We start from the raw sequence: 23,025 nt of genomic DNA, 5'->3' as shown, positions 1-23,025 counted from the left end.
CTGTCTTGGCCGTGCCTTCTAAATGCTGTAGGAGCTGTCTTGGCCGTGCCTTCTAAATGCTGTAGGAGCTGTCTTGGCCGTGCCTTCTAACTACTGTAGGAGCTGTCTTGGCCTCGCCTTCTATATGCTGTAGGAGCTGTCTTGGCCTCACCTTCTATATGCTGTAGGAGCTGTCTTGGCCGTGCCTTCTAAATGCTGTAGGAGCTGTCTTGGCCGTGCCTTCTAAATACTGTAGGAGCTGTCTTGGCCTCGCCTTCTATATGCTGTAGGAGCTGTCTTGGCCGTGCCTTCTAACTACTGTAGGAGCTGTCTTGGCCGTGCCTTCTAAATGCTGTAGGAGCTGTCTTGGCCGTGCCTTCTAAATACTGTAGGAGCTGTCTTGGCCTCGCCTTCTAAATGCTGTGGGGGCTGTCTTGGCCGTGCCTTCTAAATGCTGTAGGGGCTGTCTTGGCCGTGCCTTCTAAATACTGTAGGAGCTGTCTTGGCCGTGCCTTCTAAATACTGTAGGAGCTGTCTTGGCCTCGCCTTCTAAATGCTGTAGGGGCTGTCTTGGCCGTGCCTTCTAAATGCTGTAGGAGCTGTCTTGGCCGTGCCTTCTAAATGCTGTAGGAGCTGTCTTGGCCGTGCCTTCTAAATGCTGTAGGAGCTGTCTTGGCCGTGCCTTCTAAATGCTGTAGGAGCTGTCTTGGCCGTGCCTTCTAAATGCTGTAGGAGCTGTCTTGGCCGTGCCTTCTAAATACTCTCTCTCTCCTGTGTCTCTCTCTCTCACCCGGTGTTGTCCTCTCTAGGTTAGTAACCCAGCAACCCGCATGCTGAAGACTGCTGCGGCTCAGGTGGGCACGTCAGGTGTTGCCACACCCGGAACGCCCAATCGGCCAATCATCACCGTGCACAAGTCTGGCACGGTGACGGTTGCCCAGCAACACCAGGTGGTTACCACGGTAGTGGGAGGAGTCACCAAGACAATCACCCTGGTTAAGAGTCCCCTCACTATGGGGGGAGGTGGAACACTGGTAAGATGTGTTTTAGGTTCCTTAGCAGGATCCAGGCTAACTTTGAGAAACATTCAGAAATAACTAGATAAAAAAAATAATAATTTGGTTCTACAGTTTGGAGTAGTTTTCAATTAATTAAATTAACCATTTAATAACAATATTAATGATAATAATGAAATAACTTTTATAATTCAGAAATAACTTTTTAGATTTTCTCGTTTGTTTTTCTGCTTTATGCCAAAGCTAAACTTGGTATATGGGTTGTGAAATTGTTGGTTTGAATGAATCTCAATTCCTATTTCATGCACCCTTCCTATACAATATGTTTAAACAAATCCGGAACATTGAAGCTAAGCAAGTTCGCTTGCTATCTCATTGACCCCAGTTTTGTGACATGTCCCACAGCCCTGGTTTAGCAGGGACTCACTGCATCTGTTTTGTGCCCCCGTTCTAAGCTGACTGCGGCCAACCAGGGGCAAAACAAAGTGATGTCTGGCAAGGACGTGCAGCATTGGGTTAGTTAGGATGCCTTCTGTTGTCTTTTACATGAACAGTCCATTCTCCCCATGGGGGGGGGGGTCACATATTAAACATGTACAGTAGAACAGTCCATTTTCCCCATGGGGGGGGGGGGGTCACATATTAAACATGTACAGTAGAACAGTCCATTTTCCCCATGGGGGGGGGGGGGGGGGGTCACATATTAAACATGTACAGTAGAACAGTCCATTTTCCCCATGGGGGGGGGGGGGGGGTCACATATTAAACATGTACAGTAGAACAGTCCATTTTCCCCATGGGGGGGGGGGGGGGTCACATATTAAACATGTACAGTAGAACAGTCCATTCTCCCCATGGGGGGGGGGGGGTCACATATTAAACATGTACAGTAGAACAGTCCATTTTCCCCATGGGGGGGCGGGGGGGTCACATATTAAACATGTACAGTAGAACATTCCATTCTCCCCATGGGGGGGGGGGGGGGGTCACATATTAAACATGTACAGTAGAACAGTCCATTTTCCCCATGGGGGGGGGGGGGGGGGGTCACATATTAAACATGTACAGTAGAACAGTCCATTTTCCCCATGGGGGGGAGTCACATATTAAACATGTACAGTAGAACAGTCCATTTTCCCCATGGGGGGGGGTCACATATTAAACATGTACAGTAGAACAGTCCATTTTCCCCATGGGGGGGGGGGGTCACATATTAAACATGTACAGTAGAACAGTCCATTCTCCCCATGGGGGGGGTCACATATTAAACATGTACAGTAGAACAGTCCATTCTCCCCATGGGGGGGTCACATATTAAACATGGACAGTAGAACAGTACATTCTCCCCATGGGGGGGTCACATATTAAACATGTACAGTAGAACAGTCCATTCTCCCCATGGGGGGGTCACATATTAAACATGTACAGTAGAACAGTCCATTCTCCCCATGGGGGGGTCACATATTAAACATGTACAGTAGAACAGTCCATTCTCCCCATGGGGGGGTCACATATTAAACATGTACAGTAGAACAGTCCATTCTCCCCATGGGGGGGTCACATATTAAACATGTACAGTAGAACAGTCCATTTTCCCCATGGGGGGGGGTCACATATTAAACATGTACAGTAGAACAGTCCATTCTCCCCATGGGGGGGTCACATATTAAACATGTACAGTAGAACAGTCCATTCTCCCCATGGGGGGGTCACATATTAAACATGTACAGTAGAACAGTCCATTTTCCCCATGGGGGGTCACATATTAAACATGTACAGTAGAACAGTCCATTCTCCCCATGGGGGGGGGGGGGTCACATATTAAACATGTACAGTAGAACAGTCCATTCTCCCCATGGGGGGGGGGGTCACATATTAAACATGTACAGTAGAACAGTCCATTCTCCCCATGGGGGGGGGGGTCACATATTAAACATGTACAGTAGAACAGTCCATTCTCCCCATGGGGGGGTCACATATTAAACATGTACAGTAGAACAGTCCATTCTCCCCATGGGGGGGTCACATATTAAACATGTACAGTAGAACAGTCCATTCTCCCCATGGGGGGGTCACATATTAAACATGTACAGTAGAACAGTCCATTCTCCCCATGGGGGGGTCACATATTAAACATGTACAGTAGAACAGTCCATTCTCCCCATGGGGGGGTCACATATTAAACATGTACAGTAGAACAGTCCATTCTCCCCATGGGGGGGTCACATATTAAACATGGACAGTAGAACAGTACATTCTCCCCATGGGGGGGGTCACATATTAAACATGTACAGTAGAACAGTCCATTCTCCCCATGGGGGGGTCACATATTAAACATGTACAGTAGAACAGTCCATTCTCCCCATGGGGGGGTCACATATTAAACATGTACAGTAGAACAGTCCATTCTCCCCATGGGGGGGTCACATATTAAACATGTACAGTAGAACAGTCCATTCTCCCCAGGGGGGGGTCACATATTAAACATGTACAGTAGAACAGTCCATTCTCCTCATGGGGGTTCACATATTAAACATGGACAGTAGAACAGTCCATTCTCCTCGTGGGGGTTCACATATTAAACATGTACAGTAGAACAGTCCATTCTCCTCATGGGGGTTCACATATTAAACATGGACAGTAGAACAGTCCATTCTCCTCATGGGGGTTCACATATTAAACATGGACAGTAGAACAGTCCATTCTCCTCATGGGGGTTCACATATTAAACATGGACAGTAGAACAGTCCATTCTCCCCATGGGGGGGGGGGGTTCACATATTAAACATGTGCAGTATGGAAGTCGCTTTAAATTATAACATCTGCTAATTTCCATTAATTCATTAATTTCATTAGTGACAAATGTAAAATACATAGTTTCCTCAGCCATGTAAGTACAACCATACCCACCCATGTAAGATATTATCTGACATTAAATTGGCCTATCTTGATAGAAGTCACGTGAAAGCGTCTGCTAAGGGGAATATATTATATTAGGTTATAGATGAGTCTGTCTTGATAATGTAAGACATGTTGTTTTTGACCAGTCTCTCTCTCCTCTGTCCTCAGTTGTCTAACCTGTCCAACCTGGGGAAGGTGATGTCCGTGGTCCAGACCAAGCCTGGTCAGACCGGAGCGGTGACGGGACAGGCTGGCTCCAGCCTACAGCACATTATACAGGTCAGTAGTCAGGTAGTAGCTAAGTGGTTAGAGCGTTGGGCCAGTAACCAAAAGGTTGCTGGTTCAAATCCCCGAGCTGACAATGTAAAAAAAAAAAAAATCTGTCGTTCTGCCCCTGAGCAAGGCAGTTAACCCACTGTTCCCCGGGCGCCGAAGATGTGGCTGTCGAATACTGCAGCCCCTCGCACCTCTCTGATTCAGAGGGGGTTGGGTTAAATGCGGAAGACACATTTCAGTTATACAACTGACTGGGTATCATCCCTTTCCCTTACTCTTGGGGTGGCAGGTAGCCTAGTGGGTAGAGCGTTGGACCAGTAACCGAAAGGTTGCTGGATCGAATCCCCCGAGCTGACAAGGTAAAAATCTGTCGTTCTGCCCCCTGAACAAGGCAGTTAACTCACTGTTCCTAGGCCATCATTATAAATAAGAATTTGTTCTTCTTAAAGGTTAAATAACATTTTTAAAAGTATAATCCAGGTCATTTAGTTCAGGGATGTGTAACTCAGTCCTCGAGGGCCTGATTGGGGGTTTCACTTTTTCCCCATCCCTAACAAATGCATCTGATTTTAAACTAATTACATTTGAAACCAAAGACCATAATTAGTGTATTTGCAGGTACTGGGGCAAAATTGTGCCACCAATCAGGCCCACGAGGACAGTCCCTGATTTAGGGTTTGTGTCCACGACTAGTCTTAATCTGTGTGGCTATGTTCGAAATGTCTTTAGATCTGGTGAGAAAATCTCTTGACAGCCTGCCTAGTCCAGTACGGGATCAGCCTGCCTAGTCCAGTACGGGATCAGCCAGCCTGGTCCAGTACGGGATCAGCCTGCCTGGTCCAGTGCGGGATCAGCCTAGTATTCTGATGTACGGGATCAGTCAACCAACCTGAGATATCCGTCTCGGAGGACCATGTTTCTTGTTGTACGTCAGCTTCCACCTCTATCTCGACCTCCCGACCCCTGAACCCCCTCTATCGGCCTTCCTTTTTCAACCAGACTAAAGGTCCCCTCCCGGCGGGCACCATCCTGAAGCTGGTGACATCAGCGGACGGCAAGCCCACCACCATCATCACTACGTCCCAGGCTGGGACCGCGGGGGGAAAGCCCACCATCTTATCTTACAGCGGCATGCCCACCGCCACCAAGCCTGGCACGCACATCATCAAGACCATACCCATGTCTGCCATCGGACAAGCGGGTTAGTCCTGTCTGCTTCCTATACATCGACCAATTGAAAGGCAATTTGTGATTCAAATATTGTTTAAAAGAGGTTTTTACAAATGTTGAGTGTTTTCTAGATCGTTTGATTCATAGTCAGCACTACATTTTGGGATTTTGTGGCCCATTGGTGCAACCACATGGATCATTTTTAAATGTGTCTACGTATGACAATAACTTCCTGTTACTAAATGGTATTTAATCTGTTGTCTGGTCAGGAGTGACAGGAAGTGGTATGAAGTCACCCATTACCATTATCACCACTAAGATGATGACACCAGGCACCGGGACACCAGGCAAGATCATCAGCGCTATGCCCAGAGCTGGGCCTGGTCAGCAGGGACTCACACAGGTACCCCCCCCCCTCTATCCCCTCTCTAACCTTTAACCCTGGTACAGTAACATCAGCACAATGCCCAGAGCTGGGCCTGGTCAGCAGGGACTCACACAGGTACCCCCCCCCCCTCTATCCCCTCTCTAACCTTTAACCCTGGTACAGTAACATCAGCACAATGCCCAGAGCTGGGCCTGGTCAGCAGGGACTCACACAGGTACCCCCCCCCCCTCTATCCCCCCTCTAACCTTTAACCCTGGTACAGTAACATCAGCACAATGCCCAGAGCTGGGCCTGGTCAGCAGGGACTCACACAGGTACCCCCCCCCCCCCCCATCCCCTCTCTAACCTTTAACCCTGGTACAGTAACATCAGCACAATGCCCAGAGCTGGGCCTGGTCAGCAGGGACTCACACAGGTACCCCCCCCCCCCCCCATCCCCTCTCTAACCTTTAACCCTGGTACAGTAACATCAGCACAATGCCCAGAGCTGGGCCTGGTCAGCAGGGACTCACACAGGTACCCCCCCCCCCCATCCCCTCTCTAACCTTTAACCCTGGTACAGTAACATCAGCACAATGCCCAGAGCTGGGCCTGGTCAGCAGGGACTCACACAGGTACCCCCCCCCCCCCCATCCCCTCTCTAACCTTTAACCCTGGTACAGTAACATCAGCACAATGCCCAGAGCTGGGCCTGGTCAGCAGGGACTCACACAGGTACCCCCCCCCCCCATCCCCTCTCTAACCTTTAACCCTGGTACAGTAACATCAGCACAATGCCCAGAGCTGGGCCTGGTCAGCAGGGACTCACACAGGTACCCCAACCCCTCTCTAACCTTCTGTTATTAATATTATGTTTCTACCAGGTGGTACTGAAGGGTGCCCCTGGACAACCCGGGACTATTTTACGGACAGTCCCCATGGGGGGAGTACGTCTCGTCTCCCCGGTTACCGTTTCCGGTGTCAAACCTAACGTCACCACCCTTGTTGTCAAGGGAACCACAGGTAAGGATGTTCAGTAATAGCTCTTTGCTAGTCGGCGCGCTTCGCTTCATCCTTGACTAGAGTTGCGTTCCCTAAAGATTCGTTTAGTTTTAGCGAAGCGTTGAACGATCATGCTTTAGCTTGTACTGTTTTGAAGCATCTGTCCCAATAGATTAGCCCGAGTGCCAGTCTTGTTAGCGTTGACATTCCACTCCTTAACACGCCTGGTGGAATGTTAGCACAAAACCGGTCTGGATTTCAGCCTACCAATATACATAATCAATTAACGTTGTCCCTTCCCCTTAGGTGTGACAACGTTTGGTACTGTGACTGGTACGGTGTCTTCGAGCCTGGCGGGTGGAAGCGTTGCCACGGCTACTCCCATCACCACCTTGGGCACCATGACCGCTCTGCCTGGACAGGTCACCGTCTCCGCAGCTCAGGTACAGTTCATGTAGAACAAGGTAGGCTGCGTTTTACAAAAAGCAGCCCAATTATTTGGGAAAAGGATCTGATCGGTCCCCCAAAAAATAATGATCAGAATTGGGCTGCCTTTTGTAAAAGCAGTGTCGTCGGCGTCTTATCTGTCACGTTTTTTAACGTCGGGAGAGTTGTTCGTGTTTGGTGCAGATGCATCCATCCTGTCATGTTATCATGAATAATTGCTATGGGTTGACTCCCATTATAAGTTTTTTTTGCTGCTATGCTTGTCCTGCTGGCACAGTGATACGCCTGGGAGACAGCTGTCTGTGAAAAGCAGGCCTTGCAGTGATTCTCTTCTGGTCATCATCTGCCATCATGAAAAAACCTGTAGAAAACCTCATACTTGGAATGATTCAATTGTCATTTAACCTCTCTGGGATGGTTTGGACGCTAGCGTCCCACCTGGCCAACATCCAGTGAAAATGCAGAGCGCCAAATTCAAATGAATTACTATAAAAAATTAAACTTTCATGAAATCACACATTCAATATACCAAATTAAAGCTACACTTGTTGTGAATCCAGCCAACGTGTCAGATTTAAAAAATGCTATACGGCGAAAGCAAACGATGCTATTATCTGAGGATAGCACACCAGCTAACAATCACAGACCATCATATTTCAACCCTCCCGGCACGACACAAAACGCAGAAATAAAGATATAATTCATGCCTTACCTGTGTGGCTCAGTTGGTAGAGCATGGCGCTTGCAACGCCAGGGTTGTGGGTTCATTCCCCACGGGGGGACCAGGATGAATATGTATGAACTTTCCAATTTGTAAGTCGCTGTGGATAAGAGCGTCTGCTAAATGACTGTAAATGTAAATGTTACCTTTGACGAGCTTCTTCTGTTGGCACTCCAATATGTCCCATAAACATCACAAATGGTCCCTTTGTTCGATTGATACAGAAAAACACCGGTTCCAACTCGCTCAACATGACTACAAAAGTTACCTGTAAGCTTTGTCCAAACATTTCAAACTACTTTTGTAATACAACTTTAGGTATTTTTTTAAACGTAAATAATCGATAAAATTGAAGACTGGATGATCTATGTTCAATACCGGAGGAAAACTGGTCACGCGCCTCTAACAAACAGTACACTTCACTGGAGCCTCATTCTGAACATGGCTACTTCTTCATTTCTCAAAGGAAAAACCTCAACCAATTTCTAAAGACTGTTGACATCCAGTGGAAGCGATAGGAACTGCAGGAAATCTGCAGGAAGTCCCTTAGAAATCTGTATTCCCAATGAAAACCCATTGAAAAGAGTGACCTCAAAACAAAAATCTGAATGGTTTGTCCTCTGTGTTTTGCCTGCCAAATAAGTTATGTTATACTCACAGACATCATTCAAACAGTTTTAGAAACGTCAGAGTGTTTTCTATCCAATACTACTAATAATATGCATCTGTGACTGAGTAGGAGGCAGTTTACTATGGGCACGCTATTCATCCAAAAGTGAAAATGCTGCCCCCTATCCCAGAGAAGTTAAATGTTTCATTTATTCAAATATGTATTTTTTTTATTGGCAAGATTGATTTGTATTGTAACATGTTGTTTTGCCCTTCTCTCTGTGTTGGGAAATAAATGCTTACACATCTTTAAAAACAGTTTCTATTGACTTCCTGATTGACCTCCTGTACTCGTTCTGTCCTCCAGGCAGGAGCTCAGCCCACTCAGGTGACCCTAATCACGACCCCCAGTGGTGTGGATGCTCAGCCTGTCCACGACCTCCCGGTCTCCATCCTGTCCTCCCCCACCTCCGCCGATCCCTCGTCCACCCAGCCCGAGGCAGGCGACCCAGGAACGGTAACCCTGGTCTGCTCAAACCCACCCTGCGAGACCCACGAGACTGGCACCACCAATACAGCGACCACAGCCTCCGCTAACATGACTGGTAATGGTGGGGTGGAGAGGGTGTGTTCAAACCCGCCGTGTGAAACCCACGAGACCGGCACCACCAATACTCAAACGACGGCGTCCTCCAACATGGGCCAGGTACAGCAGGTGTGCACCAACCCGCCGTCAGAGACCCACGATACAGGTACCACCAATACTCAAACGACGGCGTCCTCCAACATGGGCCAGGTACAGCAGGTGTGCACCAACCCGCCGTCAGAGACCCACGATACAGGTACTACCAATACTCAAACGACGGCGTCCTCCAACATGGGCCAGGTACAGCAGGTGTGCACCAACCCGCCGTCAGAGACCCACGATACAGGTACCACCAACACCCAGACTACCGCCAGCTGTAACATGGGATCCAACCAGCAACAACAACAAGGCTCCTGCGTAATCGACAACACCGGCGGGTCTGATCCCCCGTCCTCTCCGCCCCCCTCCTCCGGAGCCCTCTCCCCGTCGTCTGTCTCTGGTGCCAGCTCTGTGCCCGGGGTGCTACGACCGGAGACTCTGAGAACAGGGACTACCTACACCTCGACCACCGCACGCTCTAACATGGGCTCTGACAAGATGGGCATGACGCTCAGCTCCTCGTCCTCAGATAACCAGAGCAAGTCATCCGGTGGTGGTGGTGGAGGAGGATCCCCCCTCACCTCTCCTGTCTGCTCCAGTCCACCTTGTGAAACACACCAGACAAGCCCCACTGAGGCCGGAGCTGGAGGCAGCAGCGACACACAGGTCTGCTCCAGTCCACCTTGTGAAACACACGAGACTGGCACTACCACTAAGTCGACGCAGGCCAACTCCAGTATGGGCAACGGGCAGACGACAGGGACCGTGCAAAAGGTGTGTTCCAATCCGCCGTGTGAAACACACGAGACGGGCACCACCAACACCCCGTCTCAGACTACGTCCAACCTGGCGGGGACAGGGACAGGAACAGGCACGGTCCAGAGAGTGTGTTCCAATCCGCCGTGTGAAACGCACGAGACTGGCACCACCAACACCCCGTCTCAGACTACGTCCAACCTGGCGGGGACGGGGACAGGCACGGTCCAGAGAGTGTGTTCCAATCCGCCGTGTGAAACACACGAGACGGGCACCACCAATACGGCTACGACAGGTGGGTTCTACTGCTATCTATCTATCCACTGAGCATGACGGTCTTTAACCCATTCTGTTCTCATAGGCGTTTTTAGAGAGGATTTGTTTTCGGAGACAGACTAAGTCAAGTCCGAGACTAAAAAAATCTACTCAAAAGTGAATCTCCAGAAAGATTAGGCTTAATCTAGGTCTGGGGGAAATTGTCCCTTAGGCTCCTTTTACACAGGCCTACATATTCTGATATTTTGCCCAATTATTGGGAAAAAGGTTGATCCAAAGATCAGAATTGGTCTGCCTGTATAAACACAGCCTTAGTGTTTTAAAACAGAAGATTAAGAGTTAAGATGTTAGTAATATTTTCTCCTACCTACATACAGGATGTTTGGGTCTCCGTGTTGGGATGTTTGGGTCTCCGTGTTGGGATGTTTGGGTCTCCGTGTTGGGATGTTTGGGTCTCCGTGTTGGGATGTTTGGGTCTCCGTGTTGGGATGTTTGGGTCTCCGTGTTGGGATGTTTGGGTCTCCGTGTTGGGATGTTTGGGTCTCCGTGTTGGGATGTTTGGGTCTCCGTGTTGGGATGTTTGGGTCTCCGTGTTGGGATGTTTGGGTCTCCGTGTTGGGATGTTTCGGTCTCCGTGTGGGGATGTTTCGGTCTCCGTGTTGGGATGTTTGGGTCTCCGTGTTGGGATGTTTGGGTCTCCGTGTTGGGATGTTTGGGTCTCCGTGTTGGGATGTTTCGGTCTCCGTGTTGGGATGTTTCGGTCTCCGTGTTGGGATGTTTTAGTCTCCGTGTTGGGATGTTTTGGTCTCCGTGTGGGGATGTTTCGGTCTCCGTGTTGGGATGTTTCGGTCTCCGTGTTGGGATGTTTCGGTCTCCGTGTTGGGATGTTTCGGTCTCCGTGTTGGGATGTTTTAGTGTTTTGGTGTTTTGGTCTTAATTGTGTGACGTCCCTCCTCCCTCCAGCCCAGCCTGGTGACTCGACACAGGGAGACAACGGCTCTACAGAGGCTCCCTCGTCGTCCTCGGTAACCACAGAGTCCAGCGCCGTGGTGGCGTCTGGTCGAGCAGTTACCACGGTTACCCAGTCCACACCCACACCTGGACCCTCCGTACCTGTAAGGGCCACACACACGCACACACACGGCTGTTATAGTGTCTATTTTCTTGTGGTTAGATGGTTCAGATAGTCACTGCAGTAAGAGACTGTCAGTGGTGTTTATTTTGGGATCATTTTACTTTTGACCATTCAACCTTTTCTGTCCCCCGACCCCTTTCTGTCCCCGACCCCTTTCTGTCCCCCGACCCTTCCTTCCACCAGGAGATCTCGTCGATGTCTGGGTCGTCTGAGGCGATGGTAGCGGCATGTATAGAGGGAGAGGAGGCCATGCAGACCGACTGTCTCCCAGAGGGCACAGTAAGGGTCGTGACCCTGGAGGAGGCTGCTGCAGCTGGGATACATGTCCATGTGGAGGGCATGGAGGAACAGAACCAGGGGGAGCAGGAGGTACAATAAATTATATACTCATTCCAGGGTTTTTCTTTGTTTTTACTATTTTCTACATTGTAGAATAATAGCGAAGACATCAAAACTATGAAATAACACATATGGAATCATGTAGTAACCAAAAAAGTGTTAAACAAATCAAAATGTAATTGAGATTCTTCCAAGTAGCCACCCTTTGCCTTGATGACCGCTTTGCACACTCTTGACATTCTCTCAACCAGCTTCATGAGGTAGTCACCTGGAATGCATTGCAATTAACAGGTGTGCCTTGGTAAAAGTTGTGGAATTTCTTTCCTTAATGCGTTTGAGCCAATTAGTTGTGTTGTGACAAGGTACGGGTAATATACAGAAGAATCCCTATTTGGTAAAAGACCAAGTCCATATTATGGCAAGAACAGCTCAAATAAACAAAGAGAAATCACAGTCCATCATTACTTTAAGACATGAAGGTCAGTCATTACAGAACATTTCAAGAACTTTGAAGAAGTGCAGTCACAAAAACTTTCAAGGGCTTTAATGAAACTGGCTCTCATGAGGACCGTCACAGGAATGGAAGACCCGGAGTTACCTCTGCTGCAGAGGATAAGTTCATCAGCCTCAGATTGCAGCCCAAATAAATGTTTCACAGAGTTCAAGTAACAGACGCATCTCAACATCAACTGTTCAGAGGAGACTGTGTGAATCAGGCCTTCATAGTCGAATTGCTGCAAAGAAACTACTACTAAAGGACACCAATAATAAGACGAGACTTGCTTGGGCCAAGAAACACGATCAATGGATATTAGACTGGTGGAAATCTGTTCTTTGGTCTGACGAGTCCACATTTTTGAGTTTTTGGTTCCAACCGCTGTGTCTTTGTGGCACGCATAGTATGTCAACGGATGATCTCCGCATGTGTGGTTCCCATCGTGAAGCATGGAGGAGGTGTGGGGGTGCTTTGCTGGTGACACTGTCAGTGATTTATTTAGAATTGAGGGCACACTTAACCAGCATGGCTACAAAAGCATTCTGCAGCGATATGCCATCCCATCTGGTTTGGGCTTAGTGGGACACCTTTTGGTTTTTCAACAGGACAATGACCCAACACACCTCCAGGCTGTGTAAGGGCTGTATGACCAAGAAGGAGAGTGATGGAGTGTTGCATCAGATGACCTGGCCTCCACAATCACCCGACCTCAACATAATTGAGACGGTTTGGGATGAGATGGACTGCAGAGTGAAGGAAAAGCAGCCAACAAGTGCTCAGCATATGTGGGAACTCCTTCAAGATTGTTGGAAAAGCATTCCAGGTGAAGCTGGTTGAGAGAATGCCAAGAGCGTGCAAAGCTGCCATCAAGGCAAAGGGTGGCTACAATATATAAAATGTAAAATCTATTTAGATTTGTTTAACACTTTTTTTTGGGTTACTACATGATTCCATATGTGTTATTTCATAGTTTTGATGTCTTCACTATTATTCTACAATGTAGAAATTATAAAAAAATAAAGAAAAACCCTTGAATGAGTAGCTGTGTCAAAACTTTTGACTGGTACTGTATATATACATACAGTGCACCACTCACAGAAGGAAACTACCATCCACAGGTTCACTGTCCTGTCTTGGAAAAGGCCACAGAATGAAATGCTGTGTTTCCTCCTAGCGACACACATGAGCGACTGAATTGTGTGCCAACAAAACATTTTTTAGTAACATTGGGGAAAAAATATGTTTAATGTCCTGAACTTTATTTTATTTTCTTTGCCTCCTAGGGCCTTCCTGCGGAGCTGATGTCTGAAGGTGGCTCGGGGGGGCAGCAGACCCTGATGGTGACGGGTTTAACCCCCGAGGAGCTGGCTGTTACCGCCGCAGCCGAGGAGGCGGCACAACACGCTGCTGCTGAGGAAGCTAACGCCCAGGCCAAGGCCATACAGGCTGTCCTGCAGGCCGCACAGCACGCTGTCATGAGTGAGTAGACACACACACACAGTCCTGGCCATACAGGCTGTCCTGCAGGCCGCACAGCACGCTGTCATGAGTGAGTAGACACACACACACAGTCCTGGCCATACAGGCTGTCCTGCAGGCCGCACAGCACGCTGTCATGAGTGAGTACACACACACACACACACACACACACACACACACACACACACACACAGTCCTGGTCATACAGGCTGTCCTGCAGGCCGCACAGCACGCTGTCATGAGTGAGTACACACACACACACACACACACACACAGTCCTGGTCATACAGGCTGTCCTGCAGGCCGCACAGCACGCTGTCATGAGTGAGTAGACGCACACACATACAGTCCTGGTCATACAGGCTGTACTACAGACAGTCCTGGTCATACAGGCTGTACTACAGACGGTCCTGGTCATACAGGCTGTACTACAGACGGTCCTGGTCATACAGGCTGTACTACAGACGGTCCTGGTCATACAGGCTGTACTACAGACGGTCCTGGTCATACAGGCTGTACTACAGACGGTCCTGGTCATACAGGCTGTACTACAGACGGTCCTGGTCATACAGGCTGTACTACAGACGGTCCTGGTCATACAGGCTGTACTACAGACGGTCCTGGTCATACAGGCTGTACTACAGACGGTCCTGGTCATACAGGCTGTACTACAGACGGTCCTGGTCATACAGGCTGTACTACAGACGGTCCTGGTCATACAGGCTGTACTACAGACGGTCCTGGTCATACAGGCTGTACTACAGACGGTCCTGGTCATACAGGCTGTAGATCAGGTATTCCCAAACTGGGGTATGGGTACCCACAATGGAGTCGGGGGTACGCCAAATAAAGATGTGATTCACGTATAAAAAAAAATTATATATATATATTAAAGCTGTCCACTTATATTTTCCAACGGGACTATACATTTGGGTGAGTTTTTTTCTCTCGCCTGAGTAGCCTCGTTTCACTGCCAAAAATAAAATTAAACCATCTGGTGTTCAGCGAAATAACAACACAATGTCAAATACCAGTAGCCTAGTCAAATAATTAACATCCAATCACATTAACTGTTACTCTCTCGTGGGAAATCCACTAACGGTCTGTATGTAGCCAAAAGTAGCTGCTGCTCATGTTGGTATCTGTACTGATGGAGCAAAAGCCATGACAGGGAGACATAGTGGAGTGGTAACGCGCGTGCAAGCAGTTGCTCCCGACGCCACTTGGGTACACTGCAGCATCCACCGAGAGACTCTTTAAAAAAAAAACTTTTTTTTAATATCCCCAATTTCGTGGTATCCAATTGTTAGTAGTTACTATCTTGTCTCATCGCTACAACTCCCATACGGGCTCGGGAGAGACGAAGGTCGAAAGCCATGCGTCCTCCGAAACACAACCCAACCAAGCCGCACTGCTTCTTAACACAGCGCGCCTCCAACTCGGAAGCCAGCCGCACCAATGTGTCGGAGGAAACACCGTGCACCTGGCAACCTTGGTTAGCGCGCACTGCGCCCGGCCCGCCACAGGAGTCGCTGGTGCGCGATGAGACAAGGATATCCCTACCGGCCAAACCCTCCCTAACCCGGACGACGCTGGGCCAATTGTGCATCGCCCCACGGACCTCCCGGTCGCGGCCGGCTGCGACAGAGCCTGGGTGCGAACCCAGAGTCTCTGGTGGCACAGCTAGCGCTGCGATGCAGTGTTCTAGACCACTGCGCCACCCGGGAGGCCACCGAGAGACTCTTGCTGCCAAAGGCTAGTGTAATGGTATTTGGCTTAAATGCTGCTAGCGGTAAGTGGTACTGCAATGTCGCGCGCAACAAACTGATTTTCCAGATTCAATGTTAATTTATACTCCTGTTTTAGTAGTGTCTGCTCTGCGATGAGTTGAAACATTAAAAGGGTATCGGTAGTCAGTTGAACATCTCGCATTTCAGTTCCATATGACTGATTTCTGTTGGACCAAAATGCAAATGGTGAGTTGAAACCGCTTGTCAGAGGAATGTGATCTCATCTTTGGTGTGTGTGTGTGTGTGTGTACATTGGAAGGTACAGCCTATAGTCATTGCACAGATGGAGCGAAGGAGATGATACCAAAAAGACAAAAATGAGAACAAGCGGACTTAACTCATTAAATTTAAAAAAAAATACTCCTGCAGTACTGGCATTTGGAATATCGTGCAAAAAACATACATTCTAATGAATAGATATATCACCCAGCCCTAGTTATCAGTTCGGTAGATTGTAACAAGTCTCCCCCCCCCCCCTCTCTCCTCCAGATGAAGGAGACAGTGGCCAGGAGGGCCAGCATCAAAACATCCCCATTGTGTTGACTCAGGCTGAGCTGGCAGCCCTGGTACAACAACAACAACAGTTACAGGAAGCCCAGGCCCTGGCGCAGGCGGCGGCGGCAGCAGCAGCGGCACAACTCAACCAGGTCAGTTCACTGTCTGTCTGAACTGTCGGTTCGTTTGTATGGGGAGTGCGCGTGCGTGCGCGCGCGAGGGGCTGGGGAGTGCGCGCGCTTGAGGGGCTGGGGAGTGCGCGCGCTTGAGGTATGTTGACTCTTGAACCATACGTTTTAATTTGAAACGATTCGGAGCGATTGTTTGATTAGAGGAACGGTTCGATTCACTGAAGTTTGTTGCATAAACACATGAATTTTCCATTCTAATATATAGCACCGCTATGGATGTCACCCCTCATAATGGAATGGTTTAAACCATTTGGAAGTGGACGGATTTGAATGAGCTTCTCTTACAGGTCATCGTAGTCATTTAGCAGGCGCTCTTATCTAGAGACGTAATTACTGCGTTCGTCGTAGTCATTTAGCAGGCGCTCTTATCTAGAGACGTAATTACTGCGTTCGTCGTAGTCATTTAGCAGGCGCTCTTATCTAGAGACGTAATTACTTTGTTCATCGACTTGGTCTATAGAGAGAAGAGGGGAGGTCCATCCTCATAGCAGTGATAGGAGAGACCATGTGAGGATATGACAGAGCTGAGTGACTTGGTGTATAGAGAGAAGAGGAGAGGTCCATCCTCATAGCAGTGATAGGAGAGACCATGTGAGGATATGATGGAGCTGACTGACTTGGTGTGTAGAGAGAAGAGGTCCATCCTCATAGCAGTGATAGGAGAGACCAGGTGAGGATATGACAGAGCTGAATGACTTAGTGTAGAGAGAGAAGAGGAGAGGGCCTAGAACCGAACCCTGGGGGACACCAGTAGTGAGAGTACGTGGTGCAGACACAGATCCTCTCCACGTTACCTGGTAGGAGCGGCCTGCCAGGCATGATGCAATCCAGGAGTGTGCAGATACGCCCAACCGCTTCAACCATGCAGTGAAAGGTAGCAAACGTGATTGCTGTCTTCGTTATGAAATGATCGACTTTACCCTGTATGTCTAAAAGAAAAAAATGATTAAAGACCATCAATTACTGATTTGCTTCAAGCAAAACTCCCACAACTATTGCTGATGGTGAACCTGAACATGTGAAATGTAATATTAACACAGCATGCCTTGGCCAGTGATGTTGTCTGGGGTTGTTCGGCATGCTAAATGACTTGTAGATCCAATGACTGTCAACGCAGTTGCTTATCAGAAAGGACCAAGGCGCTCTTCATATAATGAATGAAAATGCCTTTATTTGTATGTTCAATGGAAACCGAGGCGTTTCGGCTGCATGGCTTTTGTCAGGGAGTACGAAGATATGATCATACATTTTGAACAGCTTTTTCCAATCAACACGGATTTGAAGAGGGAGTGGTTACAGAATTGATTGGACAACACTTAGTAAGCAACACTATACACATTAACAAGTGAAATACTGTAGTTGTGTCATCAAAATGCAACTCAATGCTAGAAGCATCAGGAACCCCTAGAAAGGTTGTTGTAACCTTGAATATGACTGGGCCAAGTGGTAAGACTAGGAGAGATCTATTTTATACTACACTAGATCATAGCAAACATGGACCACAGCAGTCTAAACAGCTGAGGGTAATGGAGCATAATGTACACTAGATCACAGCAGTCTAAATAGCAGAGGGTAATGGAGCATAATGTACACTAGATCACAGCAAACATGGACCACGGCAGTCTGAACAGCTGAGGGTAATGGAGCATAATGTCCACTGGATGACAGCAGTCTAAACAGCTGAGGGTAATGGAGCATAATGTCCACTAGATCACAGCAGTCTAAACAGCAGAGGGTAATGGAGCATAATGTCCACTGGATGACAGCAGTCTAAACAGCTGAGGGTAATGGAGCATAATGTCCACTAGATCACAGCAGTCTAAACAGCAGAGGGTAATGGAGCATAATGTCCACTGGATGACAGCAGTCTAAACAGCTGAGGGTAATGGAGCATAATGTACACTAGGTCACAGCAGTCTAAACAGCTGAGGGTAATGGAGCATAATGTCCACTGGATCACAGCAAACATGGACTACAGCAGTCTGAACAGCTGAGGGTAATGTCCACTAGACCACAGCAGTCTAAACAGCTGAGGGTAATGGAGCATAATGTCCACTAGATGACAGCGAAGGCACTTCTCATGACCCTACAGGAACGGAGAGAAATCCATATCTTCATTTAAACAAGGGTATTTAGTGGCCTGTAGTTTGTAAATCCCAAAAACGTTCCCTTTTTGGTTTAGCTGTTTAAGAGACGGTCCCATTTTCTAATTGAGGCCGGAACATGATCAATACCCATAGCTTGTAGGGAGGTGTAAGGACTTGTCGTGCCTTGCCATGGGTTACTCTTCATTGGCTACCCGTATGGAGCCGATTTGTGTTCAGGATAAGCGGTCTTGAAGGCGTCTCTTTGTCCGTCCAACACCTTGCACTGTGGACATTCCAATCTGTAGGTGACGAGTGGTTTTGCAGTTAATTCAATGCTGTGTCAACAAAATACTTTTTCCCGTGCAATATTTCTACAATGGTTGCCCTGGTTACATGTAAAAGAGCCCCTGGGTTTGTGGTCTAGCCAAGTTTTTGTTGTTGAGAGTCACCAGGAAGATAGCTGTGGACTAATTTGTCATTTAGGGAAGGACATCTGTTAAAACGTACGACTGGCGGCTCTGGGACAACTTGGCGTAGTAGCGTATCACTTTGGATGATTCACCAATTATTTTAAATTATTATTTTTAATGTTCTCAGGTTCAGTGCTATATTATGTAACAAAATAACTGCATCTTTCAGGAACTGAGCGCTGTGTAACCGCGATTCTCCAATTCAGCAGATTTGACACTGCGGTCTGTTTTCTTGATCGCAAATTCGGTGGACTCTTTGGAATTGGCCGTTTTGAAATGTTACCTTTTTAGGTTTTTTGGGGGGTGAAAGCTGTCTTGCCCTCAATGGTATTCACATCTGTAGGCTTCCTAAGGATTGATGTCGTTTTTAGTGATCTCAAGGTCCAACAAATGGGTAGTTATCCTCGCTGTACTCCATAGTTAGTTTGATGTTATGGTTAATGCTGTTATGGTATTGGTGGAAGGAAATAAACTAATCTTCTGAGCCAAACATTATTATAGCGTCTCCACCATATAATCCTGTCAAATAACTGTTTTGTTTTTTAAAGGATCCAAAATGAAGTAATTTTCCCATTTACTTAAGTAGAAACCAGTATAAGGGCTGTAGCAAGCTCCCAGTTAAGTAGAAACCAGTATAAGGGCTGTAGCAAGCTCCCAGTTAAGTAGAAACCAGTGTAAGGGCTGTAGCAAGCTCCCAGTTAAGTAGAAACCAGTGTAAGGGCTGTAGCAAGCTCCCAGTTAAGTAGAAACCAGTGTAAGGGCTGTAGCAAGCTCCCAGTTAAGTAGAAACCAGTATAAGGGCTGTAGCAAGCTCCCAGTTAAGTAGAAACCAGTATAAGGGCTGTAGCAAGCTCCCAGTTAAGTAGAAACCAGCATGAGGGCTGTAGCAAGCTCCCAGTTAAGTAGAAACCAGCATGAGGGCTGTAGCAAGCTCCCAGTTAAGTAGAAACCAGTATAAGGGCTGTAGCAAGCTCCCAGTTAAGTAGAAACCAGCATGAGGGCTGTAGCAAGCTCCCAGTTAAGTAGAAACCAGTACAAGGGCTGTAGCAAGCTCCCAGTTAAGTAGGAACCAGTATAAGGGCTGTAGCAAGCTCCCAGTTAAGTAGAAACCAGTATAAGGGCTGTAGCAAGCTCCCAGTTAAGTAGAAACCAGTATAAGGGCTGTAGCAAGCTCCCAGTTAAGTAGAAACCAGCATGAGGGCTGTAGCAAGCTCCCAGTTAAGTAGAAACCAGTATAAGGGCTGTAGCAAGCTCCCAGTTAAGTAGAAACCAGTATAAGGGCTGTAGCAAGCTCCCAGTTAAGTAGAAACCAGCATGAGGGCTGTAGCAAGCTCCCAGTTAAGTAGAAACCAGTATAAGGGCTGTAGCAAGCTCCCAGTAAAGTAGAAACCAGTATAAGGGCTGTAGCAAGCTCCCAGTTAAGTAGAAACCAGTATAAGGGCTGTAGCAAGCTCCCAGTTAAGTAGAAACCAGTACAAGGGCTGTAGCAAGCTCCCAGTTAAGTAGAAACCAGCATGAGGGCTGTAGCAAGCTCCCAGTTAAGTAGAAACCAGTATAAGGGCTGTAGCAAGCTCCCAGTTAAGTAGAAACCAGTACAAGGGCTGTAGCAAGCTCCCAGTTAAGTAGAAACCAGCATGAGGGCTGTAGCAAGCTCCCAGTTAAGTAGAAACCAGTATAAGGGCTGTAGCGGGTCCCAGTTAAGTAGAAACCAGCATGAGGGCTGTAGCAAGCTCCCAGTTAAGTAGAAACCAGTATAAGGGCTGTAGCAAGCTCCCAGTTGCATGTTTAGATTGACACTGGAGCAGAGGACATCGTTGTCAGAAAATGTCCCTTTTTTTTGGAAGGTAGGGGGGTAGTTTCAGATGGGTGGGAAAAAATGTGAACCAGCGATTCGTAACGTTTTAATTGATTTTGAGACCGATGCATGATACATTTGGGTCGGTTTGGGGTCCCGCGGACCAATGCACTCATGTTAAACATTTGAACCGGGGACCGACGCGTGTGAAGCGTTACGTATTAAATCTATAAATCGATTGGTTTTGGTGTTCTCTCTTTATTTTCTGTTTAGCACTTTGAACAGATTTTTTTTTTTAAAGAAATGTGCTCTATAAATGAAGTTTGATTTGACCCAGCCCACCGAGGGCCTGGCCCCAGCAGACAGCCTGAACGACCCAGCGTCAGAGAGTAACGGCCAGGAGCTGGCTGCAGCAGTGACCCAGGCTGTGGCCCGGCTAGCCCCAACCTGCACCATGGTGGTGACAAACCCGGCTAAGACTCAGCCCATGATGGTGGCTATCTCGGCTAAGACTCAGCCCATGATGGTGGCTATCTCGGCTAAGACTCAGCCCATGATGGTGGCCAGCCCGGCTAAGACTCAGCCCATGATGGTGGCCAGCCCGACTAAGACTCAGCCCATGATGGTGGCCAGCCCGGCTAAGACTCAGCCCATGATGGTGGCCAGCCCGGCTAAGACTCAGACCATGATGGTGGCCAGTCCGGCTAAGATGCAGGCAGCTGCGACCCTGGCAGAGGTGGCTAACGGCATAGAGTCAGCTGCGGGGGTGAGTGGACTGAACCTTGTCAGAATTTCTGTCATCTGTTGATTGATTGTTAGATGTCTCGAGTTTTATGTTCACCTCTTGATACTGAAAAATGATTAGTTTTCTTGAGATTTACTGTCTGAATAAGTAGAATATGTTGTCAAAAAATAAAATATTTTTGACCCTATTTCCAGAGCTAGATGTTAAAGGATGTTTATTACCTTGTTTTCTAATCCTCCAGATTATTACCATGCCTTCTAATCCTCCAGATTATTACCTTGTCTTCTAATCCTCCAGATTATTACCTTGTCTTCTAATCCTCCAGATTATTACCTTGTCTTCTAATCCTCCAGATTATTACCTTGTCTTCTAATCCTCCAGATTATTACCTTGTCTTCTAATCCTCCAGATTATTACCTTGTCTTCTAATCCTCCAGATTATTACCTTGCCTTCTAATCCTCCAGATTATTACCTTGCCTTCTAATCCTCCAGATTATTACCATGTCTTCGAATCCTCCAGATTATTACCATGCCTTCGAATCCTCCAGATTATTACCTTGCCTTCTAATCCTCCAGATTATTACCATGTCTTCTAATCCTCCAGATTATTACCATGCCTTCTAATCCTCCAGATTATTACCTTGTCTTCTAATCCTCCAGATTATTACCTTGCCTTCTAATCCTCCAGATTATTACCTTGCCTTCTAATCCTCCAGATTATTACCATGTCTTCGAATCCTCCAGATTATTACCATGCCTTCGAATCCTCCAGATTATTACCTTGCCTTCTAATCCTCCAGATTATTACCATGTCTTCTAATCCTCCAGATTATTACCATGCCTTCTAATCCTCCAGATTATTACCTTGTCTTCTAATCCTCCAGATTATTACCTTGCCTTCTAATCCTCCAGATTATTACCTTGCCTTCTAATCCTCCAGATTATTACCATGTCTTCGAATCCTCCAGATTATTACCATGTCTTCGAATCCTCCAGATTATTACCATGTCTTCGAATCCTCCAGATTATTACCATGTCTTCGAATCCTCCAGATTATTACCATGTCTTCGAATCCTCCAGATTATTACCTTGCCTTCGAATCCTCCAGATTATTACCTTGCCTTCTAATCCTCCAGATTATTACCTTGCCTTCTAATCCTCCAGATTATTACCTTGCCTTCTAATCCTCCAGATTATTACCTTGCCTTCTAATCCTCCAGATTATTACCTTGCCTTCTAATCCTCCAGATTATTACCTTGCCTTCTAATCCTCCAGATTATTACCTTGCCTTCTAATCCTCCAGATTATTACCGTGTATTCTAATCCTCCAGATTATTACCGTGTCTTCTAATCCTCCAGATTATTACCGTGCCTTCTAATACTCCCATATTGTTCATTTAGAGGCAAGGAGCTCCTCCTGCGGTGGCCAAAGCCCCGGTGAAGAAAGACAACCAGTGGTTTGACGTTGGCATCGTCAAGGTGACCAACACCGTGGTCACACACTACTACTTGCCCACTGACGACCAAGCCGCTGTCGATGTAAGACACGCCACACCACGCACGCACGCACGCACGCACACACCACACACACTACCCGCTGATGACCAGGCCTCTGTCGATGTAAGACTCTATAAAGGCATCAGCATGCTTCAGGTCGGCTGCATAATCCCTTAAAAGGACCTTGGCTTGAATTATTATTTTTTAAAGCGGCGATAGTACTGTTTGTCCATTTTGAGATGCCATAGCCTGTATACACTTCCTCAAAATAGTCAGAATTAATCTAAGAGAACTCATCT

The 23,025-nt window shown here is 47.5% G+C and overlaps 1 protein-coding gene across 4 annotated transcripts in view; it reads left to right on the top strand.

The window, feature by feature from the left end:
• The window catches only part of hcfc1b (host cell factor C1b), a 55,430-nt gene that overhangs the window by 24,367 nt on the left and 8,038 nt on the right, over positions 1 to 23,025 (top strand). The window contains exons 11-24 of one of the 4 annotated variants that reach the window (XM_071373305.1): positions 789 to 1,013; positions 1,451 to 1,510; positions 4,065 to 4,175; positions 5,172 to 5,373; positions 5,612 to 5,745; positions 6,594 to 6,732; positions 7,018 to 7,154; positions 8,856 to 10,224; positions 11,169 to 11,320; positions 11,524 to 11,709; positions 13,459 to 13,654; positions 15,934 to 16,091; positions 20,820 to 21,248; positions 22,631 to 22,768. In XM_071373305.1, coding sequence (XP_071229406.1) covers positions 789 to 1,013; positions 1,451 to 1,510; positions 4,065 to 4,175; positions 5,172 to 5,373; positions 5,612 to 5,745; positions 6,594 to 6,732; positions 7,018 to 7,154; positions 8,856 to 10,224; positions 11,169 to 11,320; positions 11,524 to 11,709; positions 13,459 to 13,654; positions 15,934 to 16,091; positions 20,820 to 21,248; positions 22,631 to 22,768 — 3,636 coding nt within the window. Of the gene's footprint in view, positions 1 to 788; positions 1,014 to 1,450; positions 1,511 to 4,064; positions 4,176 to 5,171; positions 5,374 to 5,611; positions 5,746 to 6,593; positions 6,733 to 7,017; positions 7,155 to 8,855; positions 10,225 to 11,168; positions 11,321 to 11,523; positions 11,710 to 13,458; positions 13,655 to 15,933; positions 16,092 to 20,804; positions 21,249 to 22,630; positions 22,769 to 23,025 lie in introns of all 4 variants that reach the window. The other 3 variants (XM_071373304.1, XM_071373307.1, XM_071373306.1) reach the window with 3 other exon arrangements.

Source organism: Salvelinus alpinus, chromosome 28 (genome assembly GCF_045679555.1).
Source record: "Salvelinus alpinus chromosome 28, SLU_Salpinus.1, whole genome shotgun sequence".
NCBI classification, from domain to species: Eukaryota; Metazoa; Chordata; class Actinopteri; order Salmoniformes; family Salmonidae; genus Salvelinus; species Salvelinus alpinus.
The sequence above is the reverse complement of the archived record's forward strand: the minus strand, read 5'-3'. Positions and strand labels throughout refer to the sequence as shown.